Genomic DNA, 26,802 nt, shown 5'->3' with positions numbered 1-26,802 from the left:
TCGTTAGGAAAATGACAATGTCGCAAAGTAGGAAACGTGTCGTTGAAATTGGACTTGTCTGTCAGGGAGCTTGGCAGACAGGGAACCTCAGGTAGGGAGGGGCCCAAGGTTTAAAGCAGATTAGAAGCGAAGAGGGGTATCACGGACGGTCAAGGGTTCAAGCTTCTTTTTCCTTTGGTTGTGGGGGCAAGTGGTGGGGTTTAAATCAATGCAAACACAGCTGTAAGTGAAGGGAGGCAGCCAAGCCAAGAGCAGGATCAGGGACAAGAATGAAGGCGGTTAATCTTGACGTCGTTGATGAGGATCGCCAGGAGGAGTTCGAGCTCGAGGGGTGAGTGGGTTGGGCTTTAGTGGCAGGTGCAGGTGGGGATGACGTTGTACCAGGTTGACAAGAGGGAAGGTGCAGGACGGCACGAGCTGAACCGTCGTCAAGTCGGTGAGGATGGAATGGCTCGACTTTACGTTTCTCTATTTCTTTTTGGTAGTACAGTAACTGTAACCATGTCAGTTCTTTAATTGATTACACAACAAATCTACAGCTACGCAAACATGCCGTCCCTCAGATCCTGTGTCTTGATACAATCCCAAAAAAACTATTCTTGCACTCACGCTTGTCCTCGCTTCATCGCAACACAAGCTGAACTTCACTCAGCTCCTCAACTTCCAGGTTCAGCTGTTCATGGATGGCGAATGATCTGAGGCCTGCATCACCTCCACTCTCTCGCTCCATCCCCTCCACCAGCACAGAGAACTTCCATTGGAAATAAACGGAGCAAAAAGAGTGTCGAAGCGCAAAATCAGGAAATATATCAATATTCTCTTCTTCAGTGACAGTCTGCCCCGTCATCGTTCGCCAGAGATATTCGGCCTGGTCAACACCAAGCAATCATCACCAGACCCTCCTGTCTCAATGTCGTGACGTCAACCCCTCCTTCTCTCCAACACCTGTGGTCCCTTGCGCGGTGGCACGTCACGCTAGAGTGCTGCACCGTACCGCCGAGGTTGTGGACGTGCTAATTTAGCATCGAGACATGTGCGAGGCCAGAATCTTGGCTCGACACTTGGGAAAGCCATGACGCGAGAAGTAACGAAAAGGTCTCTCTTATCATTGCGACCTGGTCCTGACTGCCATGCAGTCGTCTTCTTGACAACTCCGATCTCCCGCGCCAACAAGTCAAGACAAGCTTCACATAGCCCCTTGATTGCTGCCAACACACCACCACCATCATCAAACAAGCTTTTCTGCCAGATCATGACCGTGCTCCGTCCAAATGAACCATTGCCACCACCTCGTCATACCCGTTATGTCATTGTCGAAACTTGTCGGAGCGACATGCTGGCTATTCCCGTTGCAAACCTTGGTGTGTTCCAAGTTCCGTTCCATCTACAATAACTGTTCTAGTTCACCATGTAACATTCAGACGTTGCATTCAGACGTTTTGCCCAGTAGATATCCATTTCTTCATCATTTTTGCTATCAGTTCGCTTCAGGGGTATTAATCATACATGCAACGCCGCCTCTCCATCCGCTCTGCTCTGCTCTTCCCCAGGCATTGTTCTGGTTCCAATTCTGATAGTGATCATCGTAGTCCATCCTGTACCAAAGAAGTCGCTTCAACAAGATAAACCCAGTCTATAGTGCCCAAATGACTTGTGGCCTTCCCAAGAAATAAATACCCAAGTATCCAAACCAAATGAACGCCGCCCGGAGCTGATGTCGCTTTGACCGTTTCCCATGCGCACATTTCAATCCTTGTCGTAACCAAAGAAAAACAAAAGAGAGGTCGTCTGTTTAGAAGACTTGGTTGCGTCCCTGCGCATTGTGCATCCTTCTGTAAGTAGCAGCATCGTCTGTGTAGGACCGGCCAATGAAGCTGGCTGGGCGCGAGACATGCTGAATGTGGTGATCCTCGCCAGCCTGATCCTCCGAGATAGTACCTAAAGGATCGGCTGGGTGATCAGTCGCTGGTGGTGTTCGTGGAGCGCTCAGCGCTGTCTGGTAATCCGGGAGAACGACATCACCGGTTCCAGAGCGCGAGCGTGCCGGTGTTTTCACGGCAGTCTGGTAGCTCGGCACCTTGTTCAATTCGGTCAAGTCAGATACGTCCAGATCGACATGTTCTGATGAATTGCGTGACGAGTCATCGCCAGCGCTGTTGCTCCTAGTGAGAGCGGCGGACGCAGGCTCCGATCGCGGAGCCGCGGCGTGAGGAGCCGACGTCGGGGACATGAATCCCGCTGATCCAATCGAAGTGTAGGACGAGTTTCGCTGCGAAGGGTCAAGTGACACATCTGCTAGTCGGGATGATAGTGCAGCAGGTGCCACAGGTCGGCTATGTGTGAGGGCGGCTGCGAGGTTTTCGGCCGAGCCAGAGCGAGATTGCGCATAGAAGGGACTGTTGACGCCGGACTGGAACCCAGGGGTCTGGAAACCGTTGATGTCAACATCCTCGTACAGCTGGTCGAGGACGTGCTCGCCGTATCCCGGAGGTGCGATGGTTGTGAGTTCTTGCTCGGTGGTCTGAGAGGGTGACTGATCGACAAGGTTGCCCTCCTCGTCGAGAGGCATATTCGGGGAAATGAAGATGGAAACGGGGAGTGTGGCTCGGAGCTGCAATTATTGAGTTAGCAAATAAAAGAATGAACAGTTCTAGGGAAACATACCTCGGAAATGTGGCCATCGGGGTTGCAGAGTGCAACGGTCAGCTTAATCTTGTGTCGGACCTTGATACCATGGTGGTTCAGATCTTGGATACACTGACGAAGCCTCTTAGGCAGACTGAGCTTCTTGGTCAGAGCCCAGCCCTCCTGGCCAGTATCCTCAATCATATCCTGCCAGTGCTCCTCCCTCGTCACCTCAAACTTCCAAGTCGACACCTCACGTTCTGTTCGGTGCTCCTTGACACTGTAACCTGAAGATCCCTGGACGCAGCATTCACGGACTTCAATCAGTCTTGCTGTGATGTCACCAAGTTCAAGTGCCTTGAGTAGTGGTGTAAATCGCATCTCCATCGTTACCACTCCGCCAAAGACAACAGCCTTTTGAGGGATGACAATCGAGTAGTCGACCTTGTTAGGCCAAATGTTCTCAACGCTCATGGCGTGGAGGAACTCCAGAGCGCCGGGCTCTAGAGTTCGGATAATTCGAAGGTGCTTGTTCGCGTGCAGGTCGTAAGCGAGCTTTCCTCGTCCAACGGTCGCTCGGAGTCTATAAGTGATCGAGGCCTCGGGGATGCCCTCAACGCTCTCGGCCATGTTGCCAGGGAGCATGTAATCGAAGGGCCATTCGTAATTTCCGGCGGGGAGCGTCATGCTCTTACCGTGGGTGCCCACAAAGGGCGCCCATCGGTGCTCGAGAATCGTCGTCGTCTTATCTACTTTTTGACCCGAAACGCCAGGGGCACTTCCTCTCGGGTCAGCCCAACTGTTCATTCATCACAATGGTCAGTCGCCGTCCCAGATGGGACCTGGCTGATAGAATTTGGAGATTTTGGGGGAGACCCACGAATGGCGCAGAGTACCAACTAGTCGCAGGCGCACATCTTCCATCTTTAGCGGCGCCTGAAGGCAGAGGACAAGAGTGCCCTTGAGAAGTTGACCGGACGACTCATGTTCGCTTCCTCGAAAGACGATGAAGTCGCTGTCTAATCTGGAGGACAAGCGCAGTCAGCACGCGGAACCGCCAGCTGCCTGTGGTTTTCGCAGTCAACGGCAAACTTACCGAATGTCGAAGAGACTGTATGAGTTGCGCCCGGTCACTGAGGAGAAGGGCTTAAAGGACGGCATGATAAGCGTCGGTTACGGTTGTGTTGTGTCGCTGCAGGAGCGCAATGGGGGTGAATAGGACAGAACTTGACCAAGACACGACCAAGAGGGGGACCAGAGGAAAGAAAAAGAAGCTATGGAGGATGTCGGAGGCTTTTATTTGGGGTCACGGCTAAGACGGGCAGCGAGCGACAACGGACATCCCGCGAGTGACGAGCTACAGAACGAGAACCACGAGCCCACGCACGAGTCGATGGCGGGATGTGGTGGGTACAGTCTCTTTGCAGATGGTGGGGCTGTGAGATCAGGAAATCCAAAGCCCACGAGGGCCAGGCCAAACAAGGGTCGCAGGCCCGTCAAGCTCCGCGCGATGGGAGGCGAGAGATGATACAGCAGATCAAGCGGCGCGGCGCAGGTGGAGAGGGGATGGATAGAAAGGATGGGACCGACGGGACAAAAATATAAAAGAGGGTCTTGCTTGATAAGACGCCCACCGTGTCCGATCACTGAGGATTCATATCCAGGCAAACCCGGCAAAATGTCGATAATTGTCGAGAAAAAGTTGACAAGACGATATCCAAGTGGGACGCCGTCGCGATTGGAGGCGGCAATGGCTTATAAAGAAGGGGGTGTGGAACTCTGATCAAGCCTTGCCTTGCTTGGCTTGCCTTGGTACATGAAATATGTTCCTGACAACTAACGACAAACGGGACATCTGATGGTCGCATCTGCCTTTCATCATGCCAACCGTACCACACCGGCAAGGTGGACGGACGTAGGAAGAAGGTGTCGACGCACATTCATCCCCCCTGTAGACGCCCACGCCCCCAAGCCTCTTTGGTGATAACAGGGCAGGCCTTGCCCTGGTGACGACCTACTCCGTACGCAAAATCCAGATCGCCATGGCGACATGGCACGGTTGTTGCAGCAGAGGCACAGTACTGTACGAACCCAAACGGCAATGAGTGCCTACCTAGGTGGCTGCATGTATCCGTACATCGTACGTGCCGGAGGCTTGCGACGGTATAAACGGGCGGCCGGGTACAAGGACAGAGTCGGAGAACGGCGACTCGGAGAAGATGGGGAATACGACTCGACGAGACCTCGACGAGACACTCGCCTACGTATCCCAGTTGCCGTTTGAACAACGAGGCCCTCTTCGGGAGTGACTGTGCCACGCTGAGAGTGCCTCGTCCGCTGTGCCTCTAGAGGCACCACTAGAACCATTGCGTTAGTGAGCAGTGAGAACGAGCACGCAAGCCAGAAACCAGCCGCTGATCAGAGGCAGAACAGCAAGCCGGCAAGGGTGGTGGGGCGGCGACGCCGGGCCACGGCTTGTGGCTGGCAGGGCAGGGTGGACCTTGAGTTTGCTGCACGAGTCGGCATGAGTCGTGTTATCGAAGCCCGATGGAAGCTTTGCCCTGGACGTCCCAGAACATTTCGAATTGCCCCGAGCGTCTGTTTGTACGGCGGCGGGACGCCGAGAAGCGGAGATGATAGGGCAGGGCACAGGAATAGCCCCGAGGGAGTGTAAGAGACGAACCCGAAGCGGGACCTGGGAGGGTGAGGGTAACCGATAAAGCGGGAACCAAGATGAGGAAGGGGAAAAAGATCGGGACGGGAGGGGGAAATTCCGGGTGATAAAGTTACCTAGAAGGAGGTCGGTCTACGTACCTGCATTCCCAACCGCCTCATCTGCCCGGGCTGGCTGTCTGACGTTAGAGCGTTTACACTCCGCCTCAACTGTTGCGTATTCGACAGTACAGGTACTATTCTGACGAATTACGCAGACAGAAAGCCATCCGTCTTCCCTGTCGTGAGACGCAGCGTAAAGGGGCCACGGCTTCTTCATCGCCTTGTAGCTCTACATCTCACCAGTCACGGCTGGACACAGCTTCCAAAACCCCCCACGCGGCCCCCCATGATGCTTCAACTCAGACAACAAAGCTGACAGCGCCTCCCACGCAAGCTCGCAAGCACGCACTCACACGCATCTTCCAAATGAGACAAGGCGATACGCTGGCGACTCCTGGATCTCAGCGCCCGCAGCCGACGACGAGGGGAAAGGCGAAGCGCCTCATCAGCCTCCTAGCGAGCTGGGTCCGTCTGTTTCGCGAACTGGGCGGGTCAGGTCTGGAATGGGCATCGTGAGCGGCTTTTGAGCTTGCCGCTATCTCGTTGGGCACTCACCGATGCTCAACACCCACCATTCTTGATAGCGAATAGTCGGCTCACGGTGGACGGTTTGAGCTAGGGCCTGATGCCATGGCATAAGCCTCGATACCCTTTCTCAATGGCCTCTCTGCCACTGCGGCTCCGCCCTGACTGATTTTATCGCACAATTGCGTTTCGAGCTACGAAGCAGGTCCCTGGCGCACGGTCACAGCATGCTTCTTTTCGGCCCATCATTCGAGTTGGCCATAGATTGACTTGCTGCTTATCTGAGAATGGGGCTCTCAGCCAGCCAACGCTTTTTCCCTTGATGGAGGATCCATCTACAAGCTCTCGATGACAGCCGCTGATGTCGATGCGCACCAATACACTCAACAAGCAACGAGCACATGCAACGGAAGAATAACAGTACCTGACCTGATTCTTCCTTTCTCGTCGGGTCAGCCGGGCGAGATGTACTGAACCGAAAAACATGGGATGAAAGACAAAAGAGGAATATTGATATTAAGGATTGTTGGCACGGGACCACGACTGCAGCACCACCATCACACCTGTCCAGCCAGAAATCCATGACACCCTTCAGCCGAACGGTAACCGTGCCCTATCAGCGAGCTCTCAGGACGGCGAGATCGAGTCTAGGTCAGCAGGCCTAGACTCCAGACCATCTAGCACCCTAGTCTTGGTTCCCTTAGGATTCACCACTGCCAAGCAGCATGGGGGAATTGCGACAATGGTAAACCTCGTTCGTCCAGCAGGGCTGGAAGTTCCTGGACTTCAGTCATCAGTCGAGACTGCAAAGGTAGACAGAGTAACATTTAACCGGCCAAATGAGAGTCCCCCAGTCCAACAGACAGGGGCTCTTGGCATAAATCTTTTGCTTCTTTCTGCTTCGGATCCAGAGACCGGCAATATGCACGCCTGGCATTGCGTGCAGAAGGCGTTCTCACACACCCCGGGCGGGCCCAAATGGCCTGGCCTGTCCTGGTCTGGCTTCTTCGTCATGGCATCCGTGCCGTATCTTGGGTTTGCATCATCTCCCGCGACTCTGACTCTTTCCCCATCAAACAAGCGCCCGCCGACCGGCGCTGGTGCCGTCTCGCGGCGACAAAGGACCGAGATGGCGGGCGGCAAGATCTAACCCGAGGAGCTCCATGTCCATTCTCGCTGATTGAAGCCCGAGCCGACCAGGTTCACAGGAACTTGATGCTACGTACCTACATACATACCCACTCCAGCTTGGAGCGTGTTATTCCCGTGTGACGAGCGCACCTCAGTCACTGGTGGCGTCGCCACTTGGGTCTCTTCCCGTCCGCCAATTCTCAGCCTCAGGGTTTCCAAGCCACCAAGTCTTGGTGGTTCAGTACTTGGGCGACACAGCAGCAGACTGCCGCCCGGAAGTCTCTCGGACACGCTCCGGAGACGCAACGGCGCTGTGTCGGCATGTGGCTCCGAGTTAGAACGCCTCGCGTGTTCAGTTTCTGTTCTTCGCCTCGGCTGTAACCTTGGCTGGGAAATTGAAGGCTGAAGAGCAATTGTCTCTGTTGTGTAATTTCTTCGGGATAATAATTGTCTAGTTTGATGGAGCCTCTGAGTGGTTTTTGTCCCGAAAACTGGGCCTTTTTCGTCGGTGAGTGAAAAAAAAAAAAAGACCCATCCTCTTCAGCCCTGTGGAATTCGCAATCCGTTCTAATCATGACTGTGCCCGATGAGACTGGTCCTTGGACGAGGTGATATCGCGGCGAGCCCAAAGTGGACGGATTGTGGACACGTCCTCGGTGAACAAGGTCCGTAGTCTGAGGCTCGGGCTCCTGATGGCGAACCAATGAACAACCTAATCGAAACAACAGCTCCGACCTCTCCCTTCTCCTGGTTTTTCTAGCCTGTTGCTCAACATCTAGAGATTCACTTACAGCCATCTGGTCGGCCCTTCACCCCACCTCTCAACCCTGACCAGGAAGCCAAGAATTTGAGATCTCGTGGAAGTGCCCTTACACGCAGCAGGCCCAATCCATGATGATCACCAAGTCATCATGCACACCAACTCGCAAGCAAAGCTTGTCTCTCCTCTTGCTTCTCTTTTATTGCTGATCAGTCGCTGACTCCTTGCCTCACTCTGCTGTTGCCGTTACAGCAGCTATCGACACGTCCTCCCTCTCCCGGCGGTGTCCACGACTGTCCACGCCATCAGGCGAGCCCACCACATGATGGTCTGCCATCCACGACTGGACCACCCCTGCCCATCAAGTTTGGTTCGGCAACGGCCGCTGTTAGTGGGATGAGTGGGCTCCTCACCTTCGTTCGAGGTGCAAGGGGGGAGCCAGAGCCAAGACATGCAGTTTTGTTTCCGTCTGACGAGCCATGCATTTCGCATCCAGCTTTCTCGTTGTGTGTTTGAGGAGCTGCGCTCTTTTCTGGCCTGTTCCCTGCGCTTTTCTCGAGCTCTGCGCCCATATGCCATGCACGACCGGTCCGTCGACGCGGCAGATGCTCCCGGGTCGCGTCCGCCAGCAGCGAGCATGATGCTTGGCCCGGCTACAGGCGCATAAGCCCGCATTTATTTTCGTATGCTGGTACTGCGTTGGGTTGGACGTCTTTGGTGTTGAGCTACTATGAGCTCCAAGCTCGGCTTGACAGCTCGACCCGACTGACCTCGTCTGATATCCATCATGTTCTCTCAATTCACATGGACCTCAGCACATGTTCGTCTTTCTCGTATCCACTGCTAGTCCCATCAGTTGTCACATTCTTCATCGACGCAGCAAGGAACTCTGTTCTTATCTTGAAGATGCAGCAATGGATACAGGTAATCGTTACGTGCGCTAGCTCCCCCTGCTATCTCGAAACAAGAATTCAGGGTCCTGTAGCTTCATGCCTCATGGTGGACATGGTGGATCTCTGGCGCGGCAACTTGTCGCTCCCCGAAGAGCCTCCGCTACCATGTGGGCTCGACCGAGGCCACTGATTGATAGGACCGACTCACCTGTTGAGCGGTTAAAGCCTCCCTACCAAGCAAGGTATTCAACTACGTAACTCGAACCAACAGAGACATCTATATGACTCCTTTGCTATCCCAGCCCCGAGTAAATTTAGCTGCCTAATGGCACTCGGCACCACAAGCTAAACTCGCAGAAACAAGACTCAAAGTGGATTCCCCTTCCCTATCTATCATACATCATCAAATCCAAGCGAGGGACCGCTATCCCTGAAGCAACCAATGATGGAAACGACAACAACCACTCCCCAAGTAACGTATCCATTTGCCGACCGTCTGTGTGGTCAGCACGGTGAAAAAAAGCTCATCATCAACTGCAATTCGTCATCACCCTCGTCTCAAAGCCCGTGAAAGTTTTTTCATCACCGATCCATCTATCATGATGCCGCTGCCGGGGCTTCTGCTCCTCCGGTCTGTGCCGCCAGTTCCGACCCAGGACGTAGCCACGTTCTGATATGTCCTGTGCAACATGTCAGTTCCTGCCTGGCAAGAAGGTTTCTCGATCTGATCGGTTCGCACGTGCGATTCACGAGATTCGGAGGCGTCCTTACCTGACTTGCAGCTCGTGATAATGGCGTCTTCTGTAAAGTCTAACCAGCACACCGGGTGCGTATCAATCGACTTGTTCTATTAACCGTCGTGTCAGTGCTCTGGTTGCCCCCACGGCAGCTTTTCGTCACAATTGGGGTCGGCACTTACAAGAACAGGGGGGAGCATAGGGATCCGAGCTCGAGGCTCAACAGGGTGTTGGATCACAACCTCTTCGTCCTCCGCATCCAAGTTCGAGTCGGATCGCAGCCGCGAGTTAGACGTAGTCGCCGTCTCCGCCCGCTGCAGGGCCGTGTATCGTGACGAGATAGACCCCCGATGTTGAACAGATTGCTACATGTGCGTCCCTCGTCAGCCTCTGTTCATCTGTTGGTGCGGCTACCAGCCAGACCACCTCCGTCATCATCATTAGTATTGTCACATACCGCCTTTGGTCGGTGAAGCATGCCGACACTGAAATCCCAGAGACAAAGACGTCCATCCTCCCCCACGCTTCCAAAACGGTAGTTGCGGTCGTCACATCGCCAAGGGTCAAAGGCAACAGCAGACACCCAAGACTGGTGTCCCTGGCACCTTGCCACCAGCGCAGACTCGACGACCGACCAAATCGAGATCAAGTCATCTTGTCCGCCCGTCAAGACGTACTTCCCGTCTGGAGACCAGCAGGCGCAAGTCAGGCCGCCATAGTACGAGTAGAATACGTCAAGAAGCCTAGTAAGTCAGCCAGGTGAGCAAAATCCAACGGAGCAGGGCTAAGGGGCGGAGATCATACTCTTCCTTCAAATAGTCGATGATCCTAAGTGTCCCATCCTCAGAAACCACAGCCAGATGTCGGTTATCGGGAGAGAACGAGAAGGCGTTGATGCGGTGGTTTGATAGCTTCCAGGCCGCTACCGGATTCGTCTTTTGGTTTTTGGAATGGACCGACTTATTGATGCGGATTCCATTGAGGTTAGTATTGCCGTTGATTGCGTCTATGGCTTCGCCACTGCTGCCACTTGTATTTCCATTGACTGCCTCCTCTTCAGGATTGAATTGGGCATCTTCCTTCTCCTTATCATAAACCACGAGAGACCCGTCCATGTGGGCGGCGAGGAACAGGTTTTCAGATCCCGGAATCCATCGGATCGCTGATACTGGAGTTCCGTTTATGGCTCCCTACACCTGTTAGCATAGCCCACGCAACAGTGTCTAGATGAGAAAGGCTGTCGCACATTCTTGTTCAGTCGCGTATATCGCTGTGAGATTGGCTCCCACCAGATGATCTCTCCGGTTGAGAAGCCCATGATAACGTCAAGGTGTGCGACAGTCTTTGTATGAGTATTCACATCGTGGCACAGACAGTGGGCCTTGGTGAACAGAATCTTGGTCAAATAATCTTGCTGTCATGGTGTCAGCGGAGACGTCCAGGGCCTATCAATCGTCGTATTGGGACGTACCTTGGATGAGGAAGACATGTCAAGCCACTGGAAAGCACGGTTTATGTTGGCAAAAGCGAAGATTCCATCACTCGGTCGCTCGGTAAGCTTCCTAGAGAGGCCTTCGTTGACAATAACACGTGAGATGAAGGAGGAATTGCTCTTGGTCATGTTGTTCTTGGGCTTCCTCTTCTTATTCACATCCTTGCTCTGTACTTGCGCAAGCAAGGCGTTGCCTTCGCCAAATGCTGGTGCGGAGCCCAGCGTTATAGAAGTAGCCGGAGCATCGCTTGTTGAGCCGGCCCTGCCGTCCTCGCTGCTCATGCCTCCCTCGGCCGAGTAGCGACCTTCATTCGGATGCTCTTGAATGCTCGAAGGCGCACCGCTCAAGGCGAGGGTAGTGGAAGAAAGTCCCTTATAGAAGAACGGCGGAGCATTCCGGGCATCTAGAGCGACAAGGGAGACGCTGGTACCGGCGGTGGCTGGTTGAGGGTGAGTCGAGAGCGGGTTTGGATTCGGTACTGTAGCTTCTGAGGGGTGAGGTGGAGGGGTCGCAAGGTGTAGGTCTTCTTTGAGCGTATATGTTCCTACAGATTGCGAGCAGCGTTAGCCGGAAGTTGCGCCAACACAGGCAGAAACCTAATTCGTCTCGGAGGCGCAAGCGGAGGCGCAAAGCCCGGGAATACTGACCCTCGCCAACAAGGAACTGCCACTCGGGGCCAGTCGGATTCGACAATGTGTTGTTGGTCTCAATCATAGGGACGGGATGTATCGAACTGGTGCCGTACGGCCCCATGGTGGGATACCGTGGCGGGGGAGGTAGGACACTGGAATCTCATGGCGTCAGTCTGTGCCAGGCGCAAGAAGTCGCAGCCGCAACTTCCGCCATGACAGGGCCGTGGCGGGGACAAGGTGTACGTACAACATGATGCCGTTCTCAGGTCTTATACTATATCTTGACAAGAATCTAAGGTCTGGGGAGAGACTCGGGAGAAGATGTCGCGATGTTCGTCGTGGTGCAGCGGGGAGGCCGGTCGGAGGAGGTGGAGGTGGATGACCGAGGCACAGCCGACGTTGACACTCTGACCCAGATAGGAAGGTTCCAAGTTCTCTCAGATATAAATGATAGGAACGCGCAAGACGCGATATAGACACAATAGGAGTAAAAAAAGGCCAACAAAGGATTGTTCGCTAAGTAGTCTTGACTCGAGATTCTTCCTTCAAGTCTTGGTTGGGGGAAAGCAGCCAAGGAGGAGGGTTGAACCGGTCAGTGAGTGGCAGGTTGGAATCATCGGACGCGAGCAAGCAGGCCATTGTGTGGGGTAAGAACTGGGGAAGGTGCATTCGGCTCTAGAAGGAAGGAGCTGCCCACTGGGTCATGGGGTTCCAAAAACCGCAAGGGACCAATTCTTGCCGACAAAAATATGAAGGCATCGGCAGTGTGATATATCACTTGGAATACAGGTTTATTTCCGTGTCTCATCTTTTGAATTAACCAGCCAATTTTTCCGCCTCGGGCTTTTCGGATCCAGAATCCGTGAGCTGGAACGGAAAGTCCTGGCGCGACGGTCCGGGGGAGGCTGGCACGTGATGGGGTTACATCCACTTGGTGATGAACTTACCCACATTGGATGAGATGAACCACAGAACGCTTCCTCTTATCCCTCACGTCAGTTGCCGGCGCGTGAGACGACGGGACGGGCTGGATTCCATATGCACTCTTCTGCTTCGAAATGCAGTCGCCTGCATTCGACCTGCATCCGTCATTTCAGGGCTCTCGATCAACAAATCGCATGACCATCACGGATCGCACCACCCGTCCAACAGGCGAGTCCATGGCCGGGTGCTGAAAGGCCCCAGAAGTTAGCGCCCTCGGCCTTCTGTCCACTGAAAAGGCCGCTGTCCCACAGGCTGAAATCCCTCTGCGAGTCCAGTGATTCAGTGGCTGTGGAGCAATGAGAGGCTCAGGCTGCTCGTACGGTTCGATGACGGCGGGTACGTATCTGTAATCGATCGTCCCCAGTTCCGCCCAATCCTTGCTCGGCGCGTCACCTCTTTCAATCATCGCCATCCCAGCTTTGACTGCATCTTTTTGCATCTTGCGTCTGTCCCACCAACAGATTCATAGATTCATGGCCTGAGCTGAGTTGGTCTGAGCCGACGACACTATCCTGCCATCTCCCGCTGCTCCGGTTCTTTCCTGGGCTGAGCCTGAGGCCTCATATCATTGCTACCCGCCCGCTTTGCTCAATACTCTCAACCCAACTCGGCTTTCTTTGAGCTTTTGCCATTGCCATTGATACCTTGGCCAAGGATCACTCCCAAACGACCGATAACGCTTCCAGACACTCATCCCCACAGGTCATGGACCACTGGTAATAACAGAACTTGACCGACAACCTGAGTAACATATCCATCATGGCTGCTGGTACGCTTCCCTGTCATGACCTCCATCATGCTTGCCCGCCATCCTATCCTGCCTTTTCGAATAGTCGATCAATCTACATCCGCAGTGCCAATCGAAATATTACTTGATTAGGTAACTAACTCTTCTTCGTTCAGTGCGCATATGTGTTTGCGGTGACGAGAGCACCGGGAAATCCAGCCTCATCGCCTCGCTGGTCAAAGATCAGTTCGTTTCCAATAGGATACAGCCCGTCCTCCCCCAAATCACTATCCCCCCAAGCATCGGAACTCCCGAAAATGTCTCAACTACGATCGTCGATACCTCCGCCCGTCCACAAGACCGAACCACTCTCCGTAAAGAGATTCGAAAATGCAATGTCATCCTACTCGTTTATGCCGACCACTACAGCTATGAAAGGGTAGCCCTCTTTTGGATGCCTTATTTTCGATCACTTGGTGTCAACGTCCCTGTCGTTCTCTGCGCCAACAAGTCCGATCTTGCTGGACAGGGAACAACGCCCCAGGTGGTTGAGGAAGAAATGTTACCTGTTATGGCCGAATTCCGCGAGATCGACTCTTGCATCCGTACCAGCGCCAGAGACCATCGCAATGTGAACGAAGTCTTCTTCCTCTGTCAAAAGGCTGTAACCCATCCAATTGCTCCCCTCTTTGATTACAAGGAGGGCCATCTTAAGCCTGCCTGTGTCAGTGCCTTGATGCGCATCTTCTACCTATGCGACAAGGATCAGGATGGATATCTCAACGAGCAGGAGATGCGAGACTTTCAAGCCCGCTGTTTCGACAAACCATTGACAGCAGACGACCTGGACAACATTAAGCTCAGTATCTCCAAGACATTACCGACTTCTGATTTGGAAAGGGGCATCGACCTACCTGGCTTCTTGCAGCTGAACAAGCTGTATGCTGAGAAGGGACGCCACGAAACTATTTGGATTATCCTTCGGAAGTACCACTATACCGACAGCCTGAGCCTGGAAGACAAGTTTATCCGACCAAAATTCGATGTTCCCGAGTACGCATCAGCTGAATTAAGTCCTGCAGGATATCGATTCTTTGTCGATCTATTCCTTCTCTTTGACAAGGATAACGATGGTGGTCTCAATGATCGAGAGCTCGAGGCCTTGTTCGCTCCAACTTCAGGTCTCCCAAGCTCATGGACAGATTCGTCTTTCCCCTCTTCGACAGTCAGGAATGAAGCTGGCCATATCACTCTCCAGGGATGGCTTGCCCAGTGGAGCATGACAACCTTTATTGAGCCCAAAACCACAATCGAGTACCTGGCCTATCTCGGTTTTGAGCCACCAAACCCCAAGGATCCAATCACTGCCGCACTGAAGATCACCAAACCCCGCAAGAGGAGAAGACGACCTGGCCGCGTAGAGCGCAACGTCGTATTGTGCTATGTCCTAGGTGCCTCAGGGGCAGGCAAATCTGCTCTGCTGGACTCTTTCCTCAACCGTCCCTTCGATGGTCTTTACCATCCCACTATCAAGCCGCGCCGAGCTGTCAACAGCGTTGAACTCCCAGGCGGTAAGCAGGTCTATCTAATCCTCGAAGAGCTCGGGGAACTAGAGCCTGCAATCTTGGAGAATCAGGCCAAGCTGGATGCCTGTGACCTCATCTGCTACGCCTACGACTCTTCGGATCCAGACTCGTTCTCGCATATTGTCAACTTGCGCTCCAAGTACCCGCACCTAGATGAACTACCCTCCATCTACACTGCGCTCAAAGCCGACAAGGACAAGACCAACCAGCGGAGCGAGCTTCAGCCAGACCAATACGCCTCTTCGCTCAGTATGAGCCTACCCTTGCACGTCAGTGTGACTTGGGGCAGCATCAGCGAACTCTTTGTCGCATTTGCTGATGCAGCCACGAACCCTAGCACAGCGTTTCCCAAAAGCAACGAGGAGGGGCCAGACCGAACAAGTCTCTATGTGGCACTCGGAGCAACAGCTTGTGCTGGCGTTGCTGCGTTGATGATTTGGCGTCGTGCAACTAATGCCATTTGATGTACTTGCCCATCATGGGAAACGAGATGCCATGCAAAACGGAAGATCAAACGAACACTCCGTTTTGTCTGTCATGTTCTCAGGAGAATATTTGTTTTGGAATTGATGGCTCGGAAAGAGAGGGAAGGCCTCTATTAGGACATGTTGAAATTCGCCATTCAGAAAGTAAGAGAGACTATGATACCCAGCTCCGTCGTTCTTTTAGCGTGGTAAATAAAGGTGTAATAAAACCGCCATGCTTTTGTTTACGTGTTCCGCTTGCTCTCGAGACCAATGTCGCCCATATCCGTGTGCTTCGTACCATGACTTGATGAGTTTACCCGCCGCCCCGGAGTATTACACCTTGTAGAAACAGAAGCCAATGTAGAAACTGGCAGCCTCCATCTCCTCGTCTGAGACAAGCAGAGGGCCACCACCGCGCTCACGAACCCCCATGCGCTCGCTCAGAGGACCCAGGTCCGGGTCATCCTTCTCGGCCTCCCAGATCTCGGGAAAGGTGCGGTGGAACTGCAGCTCAAGGTTGTAGTCATCGGCGAGGGCACGGAATGCCTCCCACGGGACGACATACTCGGGCACCTCCTCGACCGCCTCGTCCAGAAAGAAGTTATATTTCCAGCCAAAGGCGGGACGGAAGACGCCGTCATCGGGTGTCTTGCCCGGAAAGCGCACGCGGTAGATGCTATTGCCCCATTCGGCAGTGGGCTCAGCTTCGCCCTCCTCCAGCTCGCCGTCTTCGGGTTCAGCGGCGGGAGGCGTTGTTGAGCCGTCAGCCTCCTTTTCCTTGGCCTCGCGCTTGGCAGCAGCCTGTTCATTGAACTTGCGGACTCGCTCACCGAGCACGTCCGAATTAGGGATGCAGCCGATGAATCGGCCTCCCTTTTTGAGAGCACCAGCGACGTTGCGCAGCATATTTCGCGCGTTCTTCTCCGACTCAAAGGCGTAGTGCATGGAGAACATCATGCTGACGACGTCAAAGCCCCGGCGGTTCATAGGTGAAGGGTCGAAGCCCACCTGTTGAATGATGTCGAGGTTCTCGATGGACTCTCCGAAGCAGTCCTTGACGTGAAATCGCGCATCAAACAGACGAGCCGGTGGCCTTCGGTGCCCACCTCGTCCTCCGCGCCCTCCACGGCCGCTCAATGCCCTGTATCTTTCGCGAGCTTGGTCGATGCTCACGTCGGCTGGGTCCAGGCCAACGTAGAGCTGAATAGGCTGAGGGGCTTGCTGCCACTTGTTCAAGTCGCCGCCCTTTCCGCAGCCCATGTCAAGTACGAGCAGCTCTTTGCCGCTGGAGCGACCTGCCTCGCGCGAGCCAGGCGTGTGGTCCTCATCGGGCGAGTAGCGCTGGATGATGCAGCTCTTGATCCAGTTGTTGAACACGCGCAGTCCCTTGATCTTGCTGTCCCTCGTCCGCCAGTCGCGCCCTCTCTCTGGCACATTGTTGTAGTGCTGTCTCACGACATCGTTGATGCCCCGGATCCTGCTCTGTTCCTCCTCGGCAGCCTGCTGAGCGGCGGCTTGGCGCTCTCGATCGAGCTGGCGCTGTCGGATGGCCTCTCGCTCGGCCTCTGAGATTCGCGCGCGCGCGCCGGGTCGCTTCTGCTTCCGCGGCTGTTCGGATGGCGAAAGCGCGCGTCGCTTGGCGGGTTGAAGTTCTTTGGCGTTGTAGGGTTGGGGGAGATCGTCCTGGGGTTCATCGTTGGCAGGACGCTTGCGATGGCCCCGGTCATCGGCGCGCCTGTGGCCAGAGTCTCCAACCATTGTGGAGGTATTGGTTTGGGAATTCTGGTTTGATTCGGAATATGGGGAGTTTGTAGTGTTGAAGAAGAAAATTCAGTTTTTTGGATTGAAGAGGGAGAAGAAGTGAGGTTGACTTTAGGTACAACAAAGGCGCAACTCTCCTTTGGAGCATGCGGGCGCTCGGACCACCTGCTTGGTGCGCTCACTCATTTGCAAGTTGCCTACCCTATATCATTAGCCCACTCTATCTGTGAGAAGATGTGCTCCAAAGACCACACCTGCTATCACGCAACTGATCGACTATGGTACGGGTATTTGTTGCCCGTTTTGGCTGCAAGTTTAGTGGGCGTTGTTATTTCTCATATTGGATCGCCCTGCTCACGGGATGACGCTCTTGATTTTTAGACCTCTAAGGAGGCAAATGACATAGACAAATGACCATGGTTGTAATTTTGGCAAGACACTCACTAAACAGACACATCGAAGGAAATTCCATTGAGAAGAGGATATATAATGAGTATTTATTAATATGCTATATATCTAACAAACATCCTTGGAATACTACCCAAGGCAGGCCTACCCCACCCCATGAAGCCATGCAAGTCTATATCCGCAGAGTGGTGAAATGTCGATCAATTACAACTAAGCTGTTCCAAAGATTGGATCCTTGTTTTTTCTTCACTTTTGCTCCTCTCCGCCCTGCTGCTTGTTCTTCACGGTCCTCCACTCCATACCGAGAGCGGGCACCACCATGAAAGCAGATACGGCCACAACGACAATGAAGGCCTTTTGCAAGGCGTCGTTGTACACGACTAAGACTTCATGTAACTTGCTGGCCGGAACGAGATCGGATAATGCAGTTGCCCCGGCCTCGAGAATCGCCTGAGTGTTGATTCCACTAACCGCTTTGAGACCGTTGGAAAGGTAATTGACAAATATGGACTGCCCAATACAAATGAAAACAGCACCACCTAGGGACTGGGAGAAAAACATGAGGGAGATACCGATAGAGACATCTGATTGAGACAGGACGGTCTGAGCGGCCATGCTGGGCTGTTGCATACCAGTTCCAAGGCCAAGACCAAAGAGGACCTGGTAGCCAATCCATGCTGAGTGACCAGTGTTTGTCTTGAAAGTGGTCATTAAGCCCGAGCCGACCGAAGTCAGGATGGTGGCGACGAACATCCAAGGGACGTAGTATCCGGTACGGGTGATAATGGCTCCTGACATGATAGCTCCCACAACGAGAGATAGCACGAGAGGAATGGTGTCGATGCCAGACTGAATGGCTGATGTGCCTTTGATAGCCTGGAACCAGATTGGAAGCGTATAGAGGAGAGATATCATACCACCTCCGATACACATAGCATAAACAATACCACAGGCGACACTGCGCTGGCTGACGATGCGGGGAGGAGTAGTGGCATCCTCTTGGCGCCAGATCTGAACGCCGATGAAAGCGAGGAGAAGGACACCGACCACCACAAAGAGTGCAATAATTCGTCCGTCACTCCAGGGGTAGGAGGCACCGCCCCACTGAAGAGCGAGAATAAGGCAGACGATGCCGGGGAGGAACAAGACGGTACCGATAGGGTCCATGCGAATGAACTGTCTCTTGAGTGTCTCTGTGTTTGTTACTTGGGGGACATGAAGGAACACGAAGAGAACAGCGAGAACAGCGCCTCCGATAGGCAAGCTGTGAGCCATGTTAGCAATGTGTGAAATATTTAAAAGGGATTAGGGGTAAACTGACTTGATATAGAAGCACCATCGCCAAGTGACGTTGTCAGTGAATGCACCGCCCATAAGGGGGCCGACAATGGAAGCAACACCAAAGATGGAGCCCATCATGCCGATATACATAGGCCTCTTCTCAAGCGGAAGGATCTGGGTGAGAATGACGGAAGATCCAGAAAAGATGCCCGCCGAGCCCATGCCGGCAATGGCACGGCCGATGATGAAGGCGGTCGAGTTGGGGGCAGCGCCGCAGAGGGCGGAGCCGACCTCGAAGATGACGACGGCGGCGATGAAGATGAGCTTTGTCGAGTAGAAGGTGTAGATACGGCCCCAGAGGAGTTGGGTTGCGCTGCTGGTGATGAGGTAGGCGCTGGCGTACCAACTGATGTCGTCTAGAGCATGGAACTCTGTTGAGATGCGAGGAACTGCGGTTCCAATGATGGTGCGGTCCTTAGACATGATTAGTATATGAATGAAATCCAATGACATAGGGCATTCTTACCAGGGCAACAAGAAACATGGTTGCATAAAGGGCGGCGAGAATCAAGGCAAGCTTTCCACCTGAGATGAATGCTTGGTCGTTGGTTGAGGTCTCGGGCTCAGATTTGGGGTCATGTGGCCCGTCTTCAAGTCTGATGGCTTCTTCTGATTGCCTCTGTAGACCCTGCTGCGTATCGACAGCCATGGTGGTTAAAGTTGTTGTAAGTAATTATAGTAGTTGTTATGGTTGTAAGTGTTTGTTGAGGATGATAAGCTGGTGAGACCTCTTGAGCCCGTCGAGGGGCAGCATGTATTTATGGGCTTCCATGACTGTGACCGAAATTTGAGATGCATGAGATGAATCTTTAACCAACACTTGATTCTCGACCGAATCCCATGGGATGATGTGAGGCTCAAGCCGGACATGGTCGGCGTCGGGGTTGAAGAGAGTGCTATACGAGCTCTGATTGGCTGGATGAGTGAGCACCGGGACCGAACTGAGGCTAGATACCCGAACGGGGATTGGGTTTTGCGTGTGGCCTTCGGTTGTCGTTGAGCACTCGGCCGGACATGGGCCGGAGGACGGAGAAGGACATTTTGATGATGGAATAATCGTATTCATACCCGATGATGAATTTCTATGGTGTAGTTGTTGCGAGTCGGGTTTCGTATGTACCCGGGTGGTGGTGGTTGTGTTGTGGCTGAGAAGCATCATAGCCGCAGCTTAAAAGCTGATTCAAAGTAGAATGAGTTGAGTTTTAATTATCATTTGAATTTATATAGAATTTTGAACCTCGAATTGATGAATTTTGATGAGTTATAGGTCAAGTTGAGGATGAAGCTCTCAAGCTCCCATCCACTGCCGCAAACGGTACGTACCCCAGTCCCTCCCTCCCGTCCAGTGCGTGTCCCGCTGGAGCCTTGCAGCAACAGCGCCCGGGCCACTCAGCTGTCGCCTTGCCGTTATGGGTGCTTGACCTCAACACCAAGCAAGCTCTCAAGCTTCTCTCGTCATCCATCATCGCAAACATCAACAGTCACCACCAGCACGTTCCCCCGTCAACCCCCAATCTCCCACCTTACGCACGCAATCGATACACATACCGCCAGCTGATACTCTTCCCGATAAAACACTCCCGCCCGCCGCCATCATGGGCTCCGATCCCCAGTACGCGAAATGGCCACTGCTGCCTCTCTCGCAGCACGTCTTCACCCTCACAAACGCCTATGCCTCCAAGACCGCCCAACAAGCCGCCGTCAAGGCTCTGCAAGATGCCATCGCACAGGACAAGATGGCTCCCTTCTACCGGTACCTCGCCCACCCCCTCGACGGCGTCCTGAACACCATCGGCGAGGGTGGCGCCTCTGCTCCCGGCAGGCCCCTCAGTCGAAAGTCGAGCCTTGTTGGCATGGTCGCCACCAAGCCTGCTGCCACCGTCATCAGCCTCCCTTGGGATGAGGGCTTGTATAACCAGCTGAAGGAGGACAATGACCGCGAGCTGCAGGAGTTCCAGAAGGAGGAGGATGAGGCTGTTGAGCAGGCTGGTGATACTGAGATCATGGCTGCCAAGGGCAAGCGCGCAGAGTTCTGGGCCCGGGTGGGCGACAAGGCACGTCTCTAGAACTCGAAGCAATGCTATACGTATGCCCGCTAACACACCCCCAGGACAAGGCTATCGCCGCCTACGAGAGCGTCTTCGAGAAGACGGGCATCCTCGGCACCAAGATCGACCTCGTCCTCGCTATAATACGTATGGGCCTTTTCTATGGAGACAAGCCCCTCGTAAAGAAGCACGTCGAGCGCGCCAAGTCTCTGGTCGAAACGGGCGGTGACTGGGATCGCCGCAACCGCCTCAAGGCCTACGAGGGTCTTCACCTCCTCACCGTTCGATCCTACAACCTCGCCGCCCCGCTGCTGCTCGACTCTCTCTCCACCTTTACTAGCTACGAGCTCTGCACCTACTCCAACCTTGTCGTCTACTCGGTTCTCGCAGGCTCCGTTTCTCTCAAGCGCGTGGACTTCAAGTCCAAGGTCGTCGATGCCCCCGAGATCAAGGCCATCCTCGGAGATGGCGAGGACAAGCTGCTCGCCCTCAGCGGTGCCCTCAGCGCTGGACCTGGTGCCGACGACACTACTGGCGTCAAGGCCCCCAAGACTGCTACCACCACCGCCGTCAACCTGACCACTCTGGGCACCAGCACCGACCAGCCCGAGGCCGAGTTGGCCATCGACTTTAGCCCTCTGGCTCTCCTTGTTAGCAGCCTCTATAACGGCAACTACAAGACCTTCTTCCGGTCTCTTGCCGAAGTTGAGGAGCAGTTCCTAAACCAGGACCGCTACCTCCACGAGCATAAGAGCTGGTTCATCCGTGAGATGCGCCTGCGCGCCTACCAGCAGCTGCTCCAGAGCTACCGCGTCGTTGGCCTTGAGAGCATGGCCAATGATTTTGGCGTGACCGTCGACTTCCTCGACCGGTAAGAGTCTCTACCCCCCATGAAGTGAGAGAATATACTGACTTGGACCCTTAGTGATCTCGCCCGCTTCATCGCCGCCGGCCGCATCCCCTGCACCATCGACCGTGTCACAGGCAAGGGTGTCATTGAGACGAACCGCCCCGACGACAAGAACAAGCAGTACCAGGACGTGGTCCGCCAGGGCGATCAGCTCATCACCAAGCTCCAAAAGTACGGCCAGGCCGTGCGGTTGAGGGGAAGCGAGAGGGCGTAGAGCTGAGGGAGGAGCCTCTGATATCATGCCAATTACGCAGGGTTGCTCTGGGCGAGGATGGGAAAGGAGAGATTGCCCACGCCCACTACCTATTTGTTTGACTGTATGATATGGATTAGACAAGCCATTGCGGTAATAGATTGGCTGGTGTCCCGGTGATGAACAAAAAACATGGGCTGATGCCCACGTCAAGGCGTGGTGGTCACAAAGATACTTATCTGATGAGCACATGTGTTGATGTAAAATAACTCAGTCAAGTCCATTATCACCAACATTGGAGTGGCACGATAGGCGCCGACCAGCAAGGGGTCAGTGCATCACGACAACCCTCAAGGGATGAACTTGAACTTGGTATGGACGCTAGATTGAGCCTCTATTAATCCAGATCTATCTAGCCCGACGCTAAAATGTTTGCATTTGTTTCTCTTTTATTTGTGACCATAACCTTTGACTAACCCGTCTCTTTTTCATGACAAGCCTCCACACACCATGGGCCTCATGCCACGGACACCACGGCCGAAGACTTCGGCCCCGAACCGCCGAGGCCCCTCTGGCAGCAACCCCGCCATGGTTCGCAGCGAACCTCTTGGTAGGGGCTGAACCGGCGACGCGTAGCCAATGCTATCAATCGCTTTATCGGTACTTGTCGAGGAACTCCTGGTGGAACTTGACGATGCTGCCAACCCACTCGGTGCCGGGGGCCAGGAAGGTGGTTCGGAAGTGGAGGGTGCCCTCCTTCTGGCCGAAGCCGGCGCCGGGGACGACGCAGATACCGGTGGCCTCAAGGAGGCGCATGCAGTAGAACTCGTCGGGCTTCCGGCCCTCGGCGGCGGCGGCCTCGGCGGCCTTCTCGGGGAGGGTGATGGTGGGGAAGAGGTACATGGAGCCCTGGGGGGCGGCGCACTCGACGCCCTCCATCTGGGAAAAGGCCTTGTGCAGGGCGGTGGCACGCTCGCGGAGACCCTCGAAGATGCCGTTGTACTCCTTCTGGTAGAGCTCGTACGAGGGCTCGCCCTCCTTGGGGGGGTTGACCATGAGCTCGACGATGCACTGTCCGATGACGGGGGAGCAGAGCATGATGGAGATGAACTTGTAGATGTTGGCCTCGACCTCGGGGTCGAAGTTGACGAGCTCAAAGTAACCACCACGGTGACCGCACTCGCCGACCATGCCCTTGGAGATACTGTGGAGGGAGGCGAGCTCGAGGCCGTCGAACTTGCCGGGGTTCTCCTCCTGGAGGCGTCGGAGGACGGCCTTGAAACTGTGGAACTTGCCAACAAAGACGTTGGTCTGGTAGACCTCGTCGGCCATGACGACCAGGTTCTTCTCGTTGGCGAACTCGAGGACGGCGCGGATGTCCTCCTCGGGGAGAGAGGCACCGGTGGGGTTGCCGGGGTTGATGATGACGATGCATCGGACGTCGGTGCCCTCCTCGACGGCCTTGTCGTACGAGGCACGGATGATCTCGAGGTCGGTTCCCCAGTTCTTGGACTCGTCAAGGAGGTAGGGGACAGCCTTGGCGTTGAGGAGAGCGAGGGTGGCAGTGTAGAGAGGATACTGGGGGATAGGGATGAGGATGCCGGTGTTGGGGTTGGCGCAGATGGTGTGGAGGAGCGTGTTCACACCGGACGAGGCACCGGCGGAGAGGTAGATCTTGGAGGGGTCGGCAGGGAAGCCATCACGGCCTGGGAGGTGTTAGATGAGGTTTGGTCTATCCTATAAGGGGTGAACTCACGCTCAATGAACTTGGCGACGCTCTCGCGGATGGCAGGGACACCAGTGCTGGCGCTGTAGGCACCGACAGAGCCAACCTTGCTCAGGAGCCACTTGGCGCGCTCAATGACATCGGTCTTGTAGCCGAGGTGCTGGACGAGAGCCTCCTCGCTCTGGAGGAGCTGGGGGTTCTCGAGGATACTGGCGACCTGGCGGAAGAAGGTCAGGGGCTTCTGGTCGAGCTGCTGAGGGTTTCCGATGTTGGCCGAGATGACATGCTCAAAGGGGAGGTCGGCGGCGTCGCCAGCGGCGATCTTTGCTCGGTACTCCTCGGACTTGACAGCGAGCTCACCGCGGACGGCGTACTTGGCAGCAACAATGTGCTGGTTGATGTTGTCGACGGTCAATCTCATTTTTGCGGTGGTAGTTGAAAAGGAGAAAGACTGATGGTGGGGGGACAAGATAAGAGCAGAAGTTTTTGGCGGGGTATATTTATGAGGAGTCGACGCGAGTAAGGGTCGTCGCGGGGTAGTAGTCGAGGTAGCACAACTAGCACGGGTACCGACTATATATAAGGCAAAAAAACATCGAACGAGTTAGCAACAGAATCACCCAATCTTGACAACGAGGGAATTGTTAATGTCAATGCTGAGGCCGCAAGCCTCGGGCCAAGGGGGATTAGACCAGACAAGGATGAGAGGATCGGTGTGAGTAAGAGAGACGTGCGCAGACAGGCAACGGACAGAGAGAGAGAGAGGAAGCATACACTGTAGCACTGCGGGGGAGGACGCTGCAAGTTCGTGTAAGAGGACACGAGGACCGGAGGATGAAGGAGAAGAAGTGTAAGAGGGAAGAGAAAGAAAAGGTCAACGGGAACGAGGGTGGAGCGGGATACAAATAGAGCGAGCAGCGGGCAATAACGCAGAAGCTAATGTCTAATGGAAATAGACAACAAGCTCCCGTCGTCAGAGGCAGCAGCAGTAGTTGCAGTAGTAGCAGCAGCAGCAGCAGTCGCATCGCAAAGCAAAGCAACAAAGCAAAGCAAGCATAGCAACGGCTAATTGCCCACCATCACCACTCTCCACCCGCAACCACATCACGTCCACGTCCACGTCTGGGGGTGGATGGGGACCCGGGTGGGCTGCGGTGGGTGGTCTTGAGACGGACGACGGAAATCAGCGCATTTTGTGGGTGGCCGGTCGGTCGCCTGACATGGACTAACATGGACGAGCGAGGCCATCCGCAACAGCCAGCCCTTTCCCGGCTCAAGGGGGACGAGCGCCGCATTGTCCATGACGAGGCCGAACAATTCTACAGCGCTACTGTATCCCGCGCTGCCTCACTTCAGGTCCAGGGCCCCAGGGAGAGAGTGTGAGTTCAGGGCACCCCCCCTCTTCCCCTCCATGGAGAGACTGCGTGGGTGTGGGCATGGGCATGGATGGATTGGGGGGAAGAGCATGGATGGGTAGGGATGGGCAAGGGACGGGGATTCAAGGTCCGGACCCGGATCCCCGGAAAAGAACCTGAGGAGGGGAGGATGTACGGTGCAGAAGCGATGGGTAAGGGTGAAACCGAGACAGGGCGAGCCGAAACGGCATGATCATGATGGTTGATGCTGATGATGACGACCTTTGACACCATCCAATTGACAAGAACAAAGACAGATCCCGGTCCCCGGTCACCTCGTCCGAAGGGGCTCGGGCTCGGAGGGTCCCGAAGCGATGCCGGGGTCTGCTCGGGGCTAGCCACCGCCTCGCCCATCAGATGTTGCCGTGGTCGGGAGAAAGCGACTTGTAAAAGAAAAAAAGGCGGCTGAAGAAGAGAGGGGAGGGAGGGGGAAAAGCCAAGCTAGGCCGTGGGAACAAGTGGGCAGCGCACGTCGTGCAGGCATGCAGTGCAGAGCACAGCACAGCGAAGCGCGAATGGCATGCCATGGCATTGCCAGGACGAGGAAAATAGCAGATCCAATCGAATGCCTTGCAAGATTCGCGGACCGCCTGAGCTAGATCGCGCATAGGCGCGGCCGATGCCTCGGTTTTGTGTTTCTCTCCGACGTCTTCTCTCTCTGTGACTGTGTCTGCCATCTCTCTCTCACTAGAGCATCTCTTTCTGCCTCCCGCATTGTCGGGACCGGCCCGGCCATACAGACGGAGGCGCAGATGCAGGCGCATCGCCCGAATGGTGGATGGTTGGTTGGTGTTTGTGCCGGTAATTCTTCTTCCCATCACCCACACACAGCAACGTATGTACAACAAGCTCTCTCGACAAACGTACCTGATGCGGCGGGGCTCCGCCAGTGGCTCATCCAACGCTGGCCGTTGCACGCGAACGTGTCGTCGCTGCTGATCCTCGACGACCTCAACGGCCGCCGCTGCTGCTGCCCTCGTACCGCCTGGCCGAGGGACGCCGATGTGCGACGCGCCAACATGTCGGTTATGTTACGTACTCTATGGTCCTTCGGGCTCGGAGATGGTGTGCCCGAGGCGGAAGCGTGGAGCTGATCGGTGGAGAGAGAGAAGAGGAAAAAAAGGGCTAGGTTTGTAGGTAGGCAGTTAGTTGAAGCTGCCTGCTGTTGAGCTGGTTGAAGAAGAGGTTTGGTTTTGAGGCTCAAGAAGCTCTTGATAGCTCTGAGTCGAAACAAAAATCTTCAACAGCTCCGATATAGGAACATGGGGGGGGTAGTGTTGTGACAAGGACAAGCGAAGCGAGAGACAGCTCTTCCCGCGGGAAATTAAAAAACGAGTCTGGGGAAAAAAGCCATGTCTCGTCTCGCATCGTCCCGTCTCTCGCTCCGTGGGGGTTAGCAATACATACCTATGCGTTGAGACCTCTCAGTCACCGCAACTCGTAGATCCCGATGTCCGCCTGACGAAGAGCGGAAGCTTTGATAAGAAGGATGGAAAACAACGGAGCTCGGCGCGAAGCGAGGCGAAATGGGTTAAATGAGGGGAAGATTGATGAGATGAGATGGGGATGGAGGGTTTGAGAACGTGTTGCAGCTCTTCCGGCCAGTGGTAGATCGTGGCAAGGAGCTACAAGTACATAGTGTCACACGGGCGCCCTTTTCGTCCC

The 26,802-nt window shown here is 54.6% G+C and overlaps 7 protein-coding genes across 7 annotated transcripts; 2 read left to right on the top strand and 5 right to left on the bottom strand.

Moving 5' to 3' along the window:
* Positions 1-1,792: 1,792 nt before the first annotated feature.
* LRP88_05282 (or S-antigen, N-terminal domain-containing protein) lies at positions 1,793-3,786 on the bottom strand (the record flags this gene model as incomplete). The annotated part of the gene is made up of 4 exons (XM_083241840.1): positions 1,793-2,611; positions 2,665-3,424; positions 3,506-3,649; positions 3,722-3,786. The coding sequence occupies 4 exons, from the start codon at positions 3,784-3,786 to the stop codon at positions 1,793-1,795; spliced, it is 1,788 nt and encodes a 595-aa protein (XP_083102988.1).
* A 5,520-nt stretch (positions 3,787-9,306) lies between these two features.
* Positions 9,307-11,823, bottom strand: LRP88_05281 (WD40-repeat-containing domain protein; the record flags this gene model as incomplete). The annotated part of the gene is made up of 9 exons (XM_083241839.1): positions 9,307-9,389; positions 9,481-9,556; positions 9,629-9,811; positions 9,904-10,189; positions 10,251-10,636; positions 10,693-10,860; positions 10,918-11,483; positions 11,536-11,723; positions 11,819-11,823. The coding sequence occupies 9 exons, from the start codon at positions 11,821-11,823 to the stop codon at positions 9,307-9,309; spliced, it is 1,941 nt and encodes a 646-aa protein (XP_083102987.1).
* Positions 11,824-13,314: 1,491 nt separating this feature from the next.
* On the top strand, positions 13,315-15,332 carry LRP88_05280 (ERMES complex Ca(2+)-binding regulatory GTPase GEM1; the record flags this gene model as incomplete). The annotated part of the gene is made up of 2 exons (XM_083241838.1): positions 13,315-13,324; positions 13,459-15,332. 2 exons carry the CDS (start codon positions 13,315-13,317, stop codon positions 15,330-15,332), a joined length of 1,884 nt encoding a protein of 627 aa, XP_083102986.1.
* A 336-nt stretch (positions 15,333-15,668) lies between these two features.
* Positions 15,669-17,093, bottom strand: LRP88_05279 (mRNA (guanine-N7)-methyltransferase; the record flags this gene model as incomplete). The annotated part of the gene is made up of 1 exon (XM_083241837.1): positions 15,669-17,093. One exon carries the CDS (start codon positions 17,091-17,093, stop codon positions 15,669-15,671), a length of 1,425 nt encoding a protein of 474 aa, XP_083102985.1.
* Positions 17,094-17,750: 657 nt separating this feature from the next.
* Positions 17,751-19,494, bottom strand: LRP88_05278 (MDR family MFS transporter; the record flags this gene model as incomplete). The annotated part of the gene is made up of 3 exons (XM_083241836.1): positions 17,751-18,768; positions 18,826-19,259; positions 19,312-19,494. 3 exons carry the CDS (start codon positions 19,492-19,494, stop codon positions 17,751-17,753), a joined length of 1,635 nt encoding a protein of 544 aa, XP_083102984.1.
* Positions 19,495-20,440: 946 nt separating this feature from the next.
* Positions 20,441-22,017, top strand: LRP88_05277 (proteasome regulatory particle lid subunit RPN7; the record flags this gene model as incomplete). The annotated part of the gene is made up of 3 exons (XM_083241835.1): positions 20,441-20,899; positions 20,956-21,764; positions 21,819-22,017. 3 exons carry the CDS (start codon positions 20,441-20,443, stop codon positions 22,015-22,017), a joined length of 1,467 nt encoding a protein of 488 aa, XP_083102983.1.
* A 633-nt stretch (positions 22,018-22,650) lies between these two features.
* On the bottom strand, positions 22,651-24,143 carry LRP88_05276 (pyridoxal phosphate-dependent transferase; the record flags this gene model as incomplete). The annotated part of the gene is made up of 2 exons (XM_083241834.1): positions 22,651-23,702; positions 23,753-24,143. The coding sequence occupies 2 exons, from the start codon at positions 24,141-24,143 to the stop codon at positions 22,651-22,653; spliced, it is 1,443 nt and encodes a 480-aa protein (XP_083102982.1).
* Positions 24,144-26,802: the final 2,659 nt, after the last annotated feature.

This window comes from Fusarium phalaenopsidis, assembly GCF_050370095.1.
Source record: "Fusarium phalaenopsidis strain FUZ10S chromosome Unknown contig_32292, whole genome shotgun sequence".
In the NCBI taxonomy this organism is placed as follows: Eukaryota; Fungi; Ascomycota; class Sordariomycetes; order Hypocreales; family Nectriaceae; genus Fusarium; species Fusarium phalaenopsidis.
The sequence above is the reverse complement of the archived record's forward strand: the minus strand, read 5'-3'. Positions and strand labels throughout refer to the sequence as shown.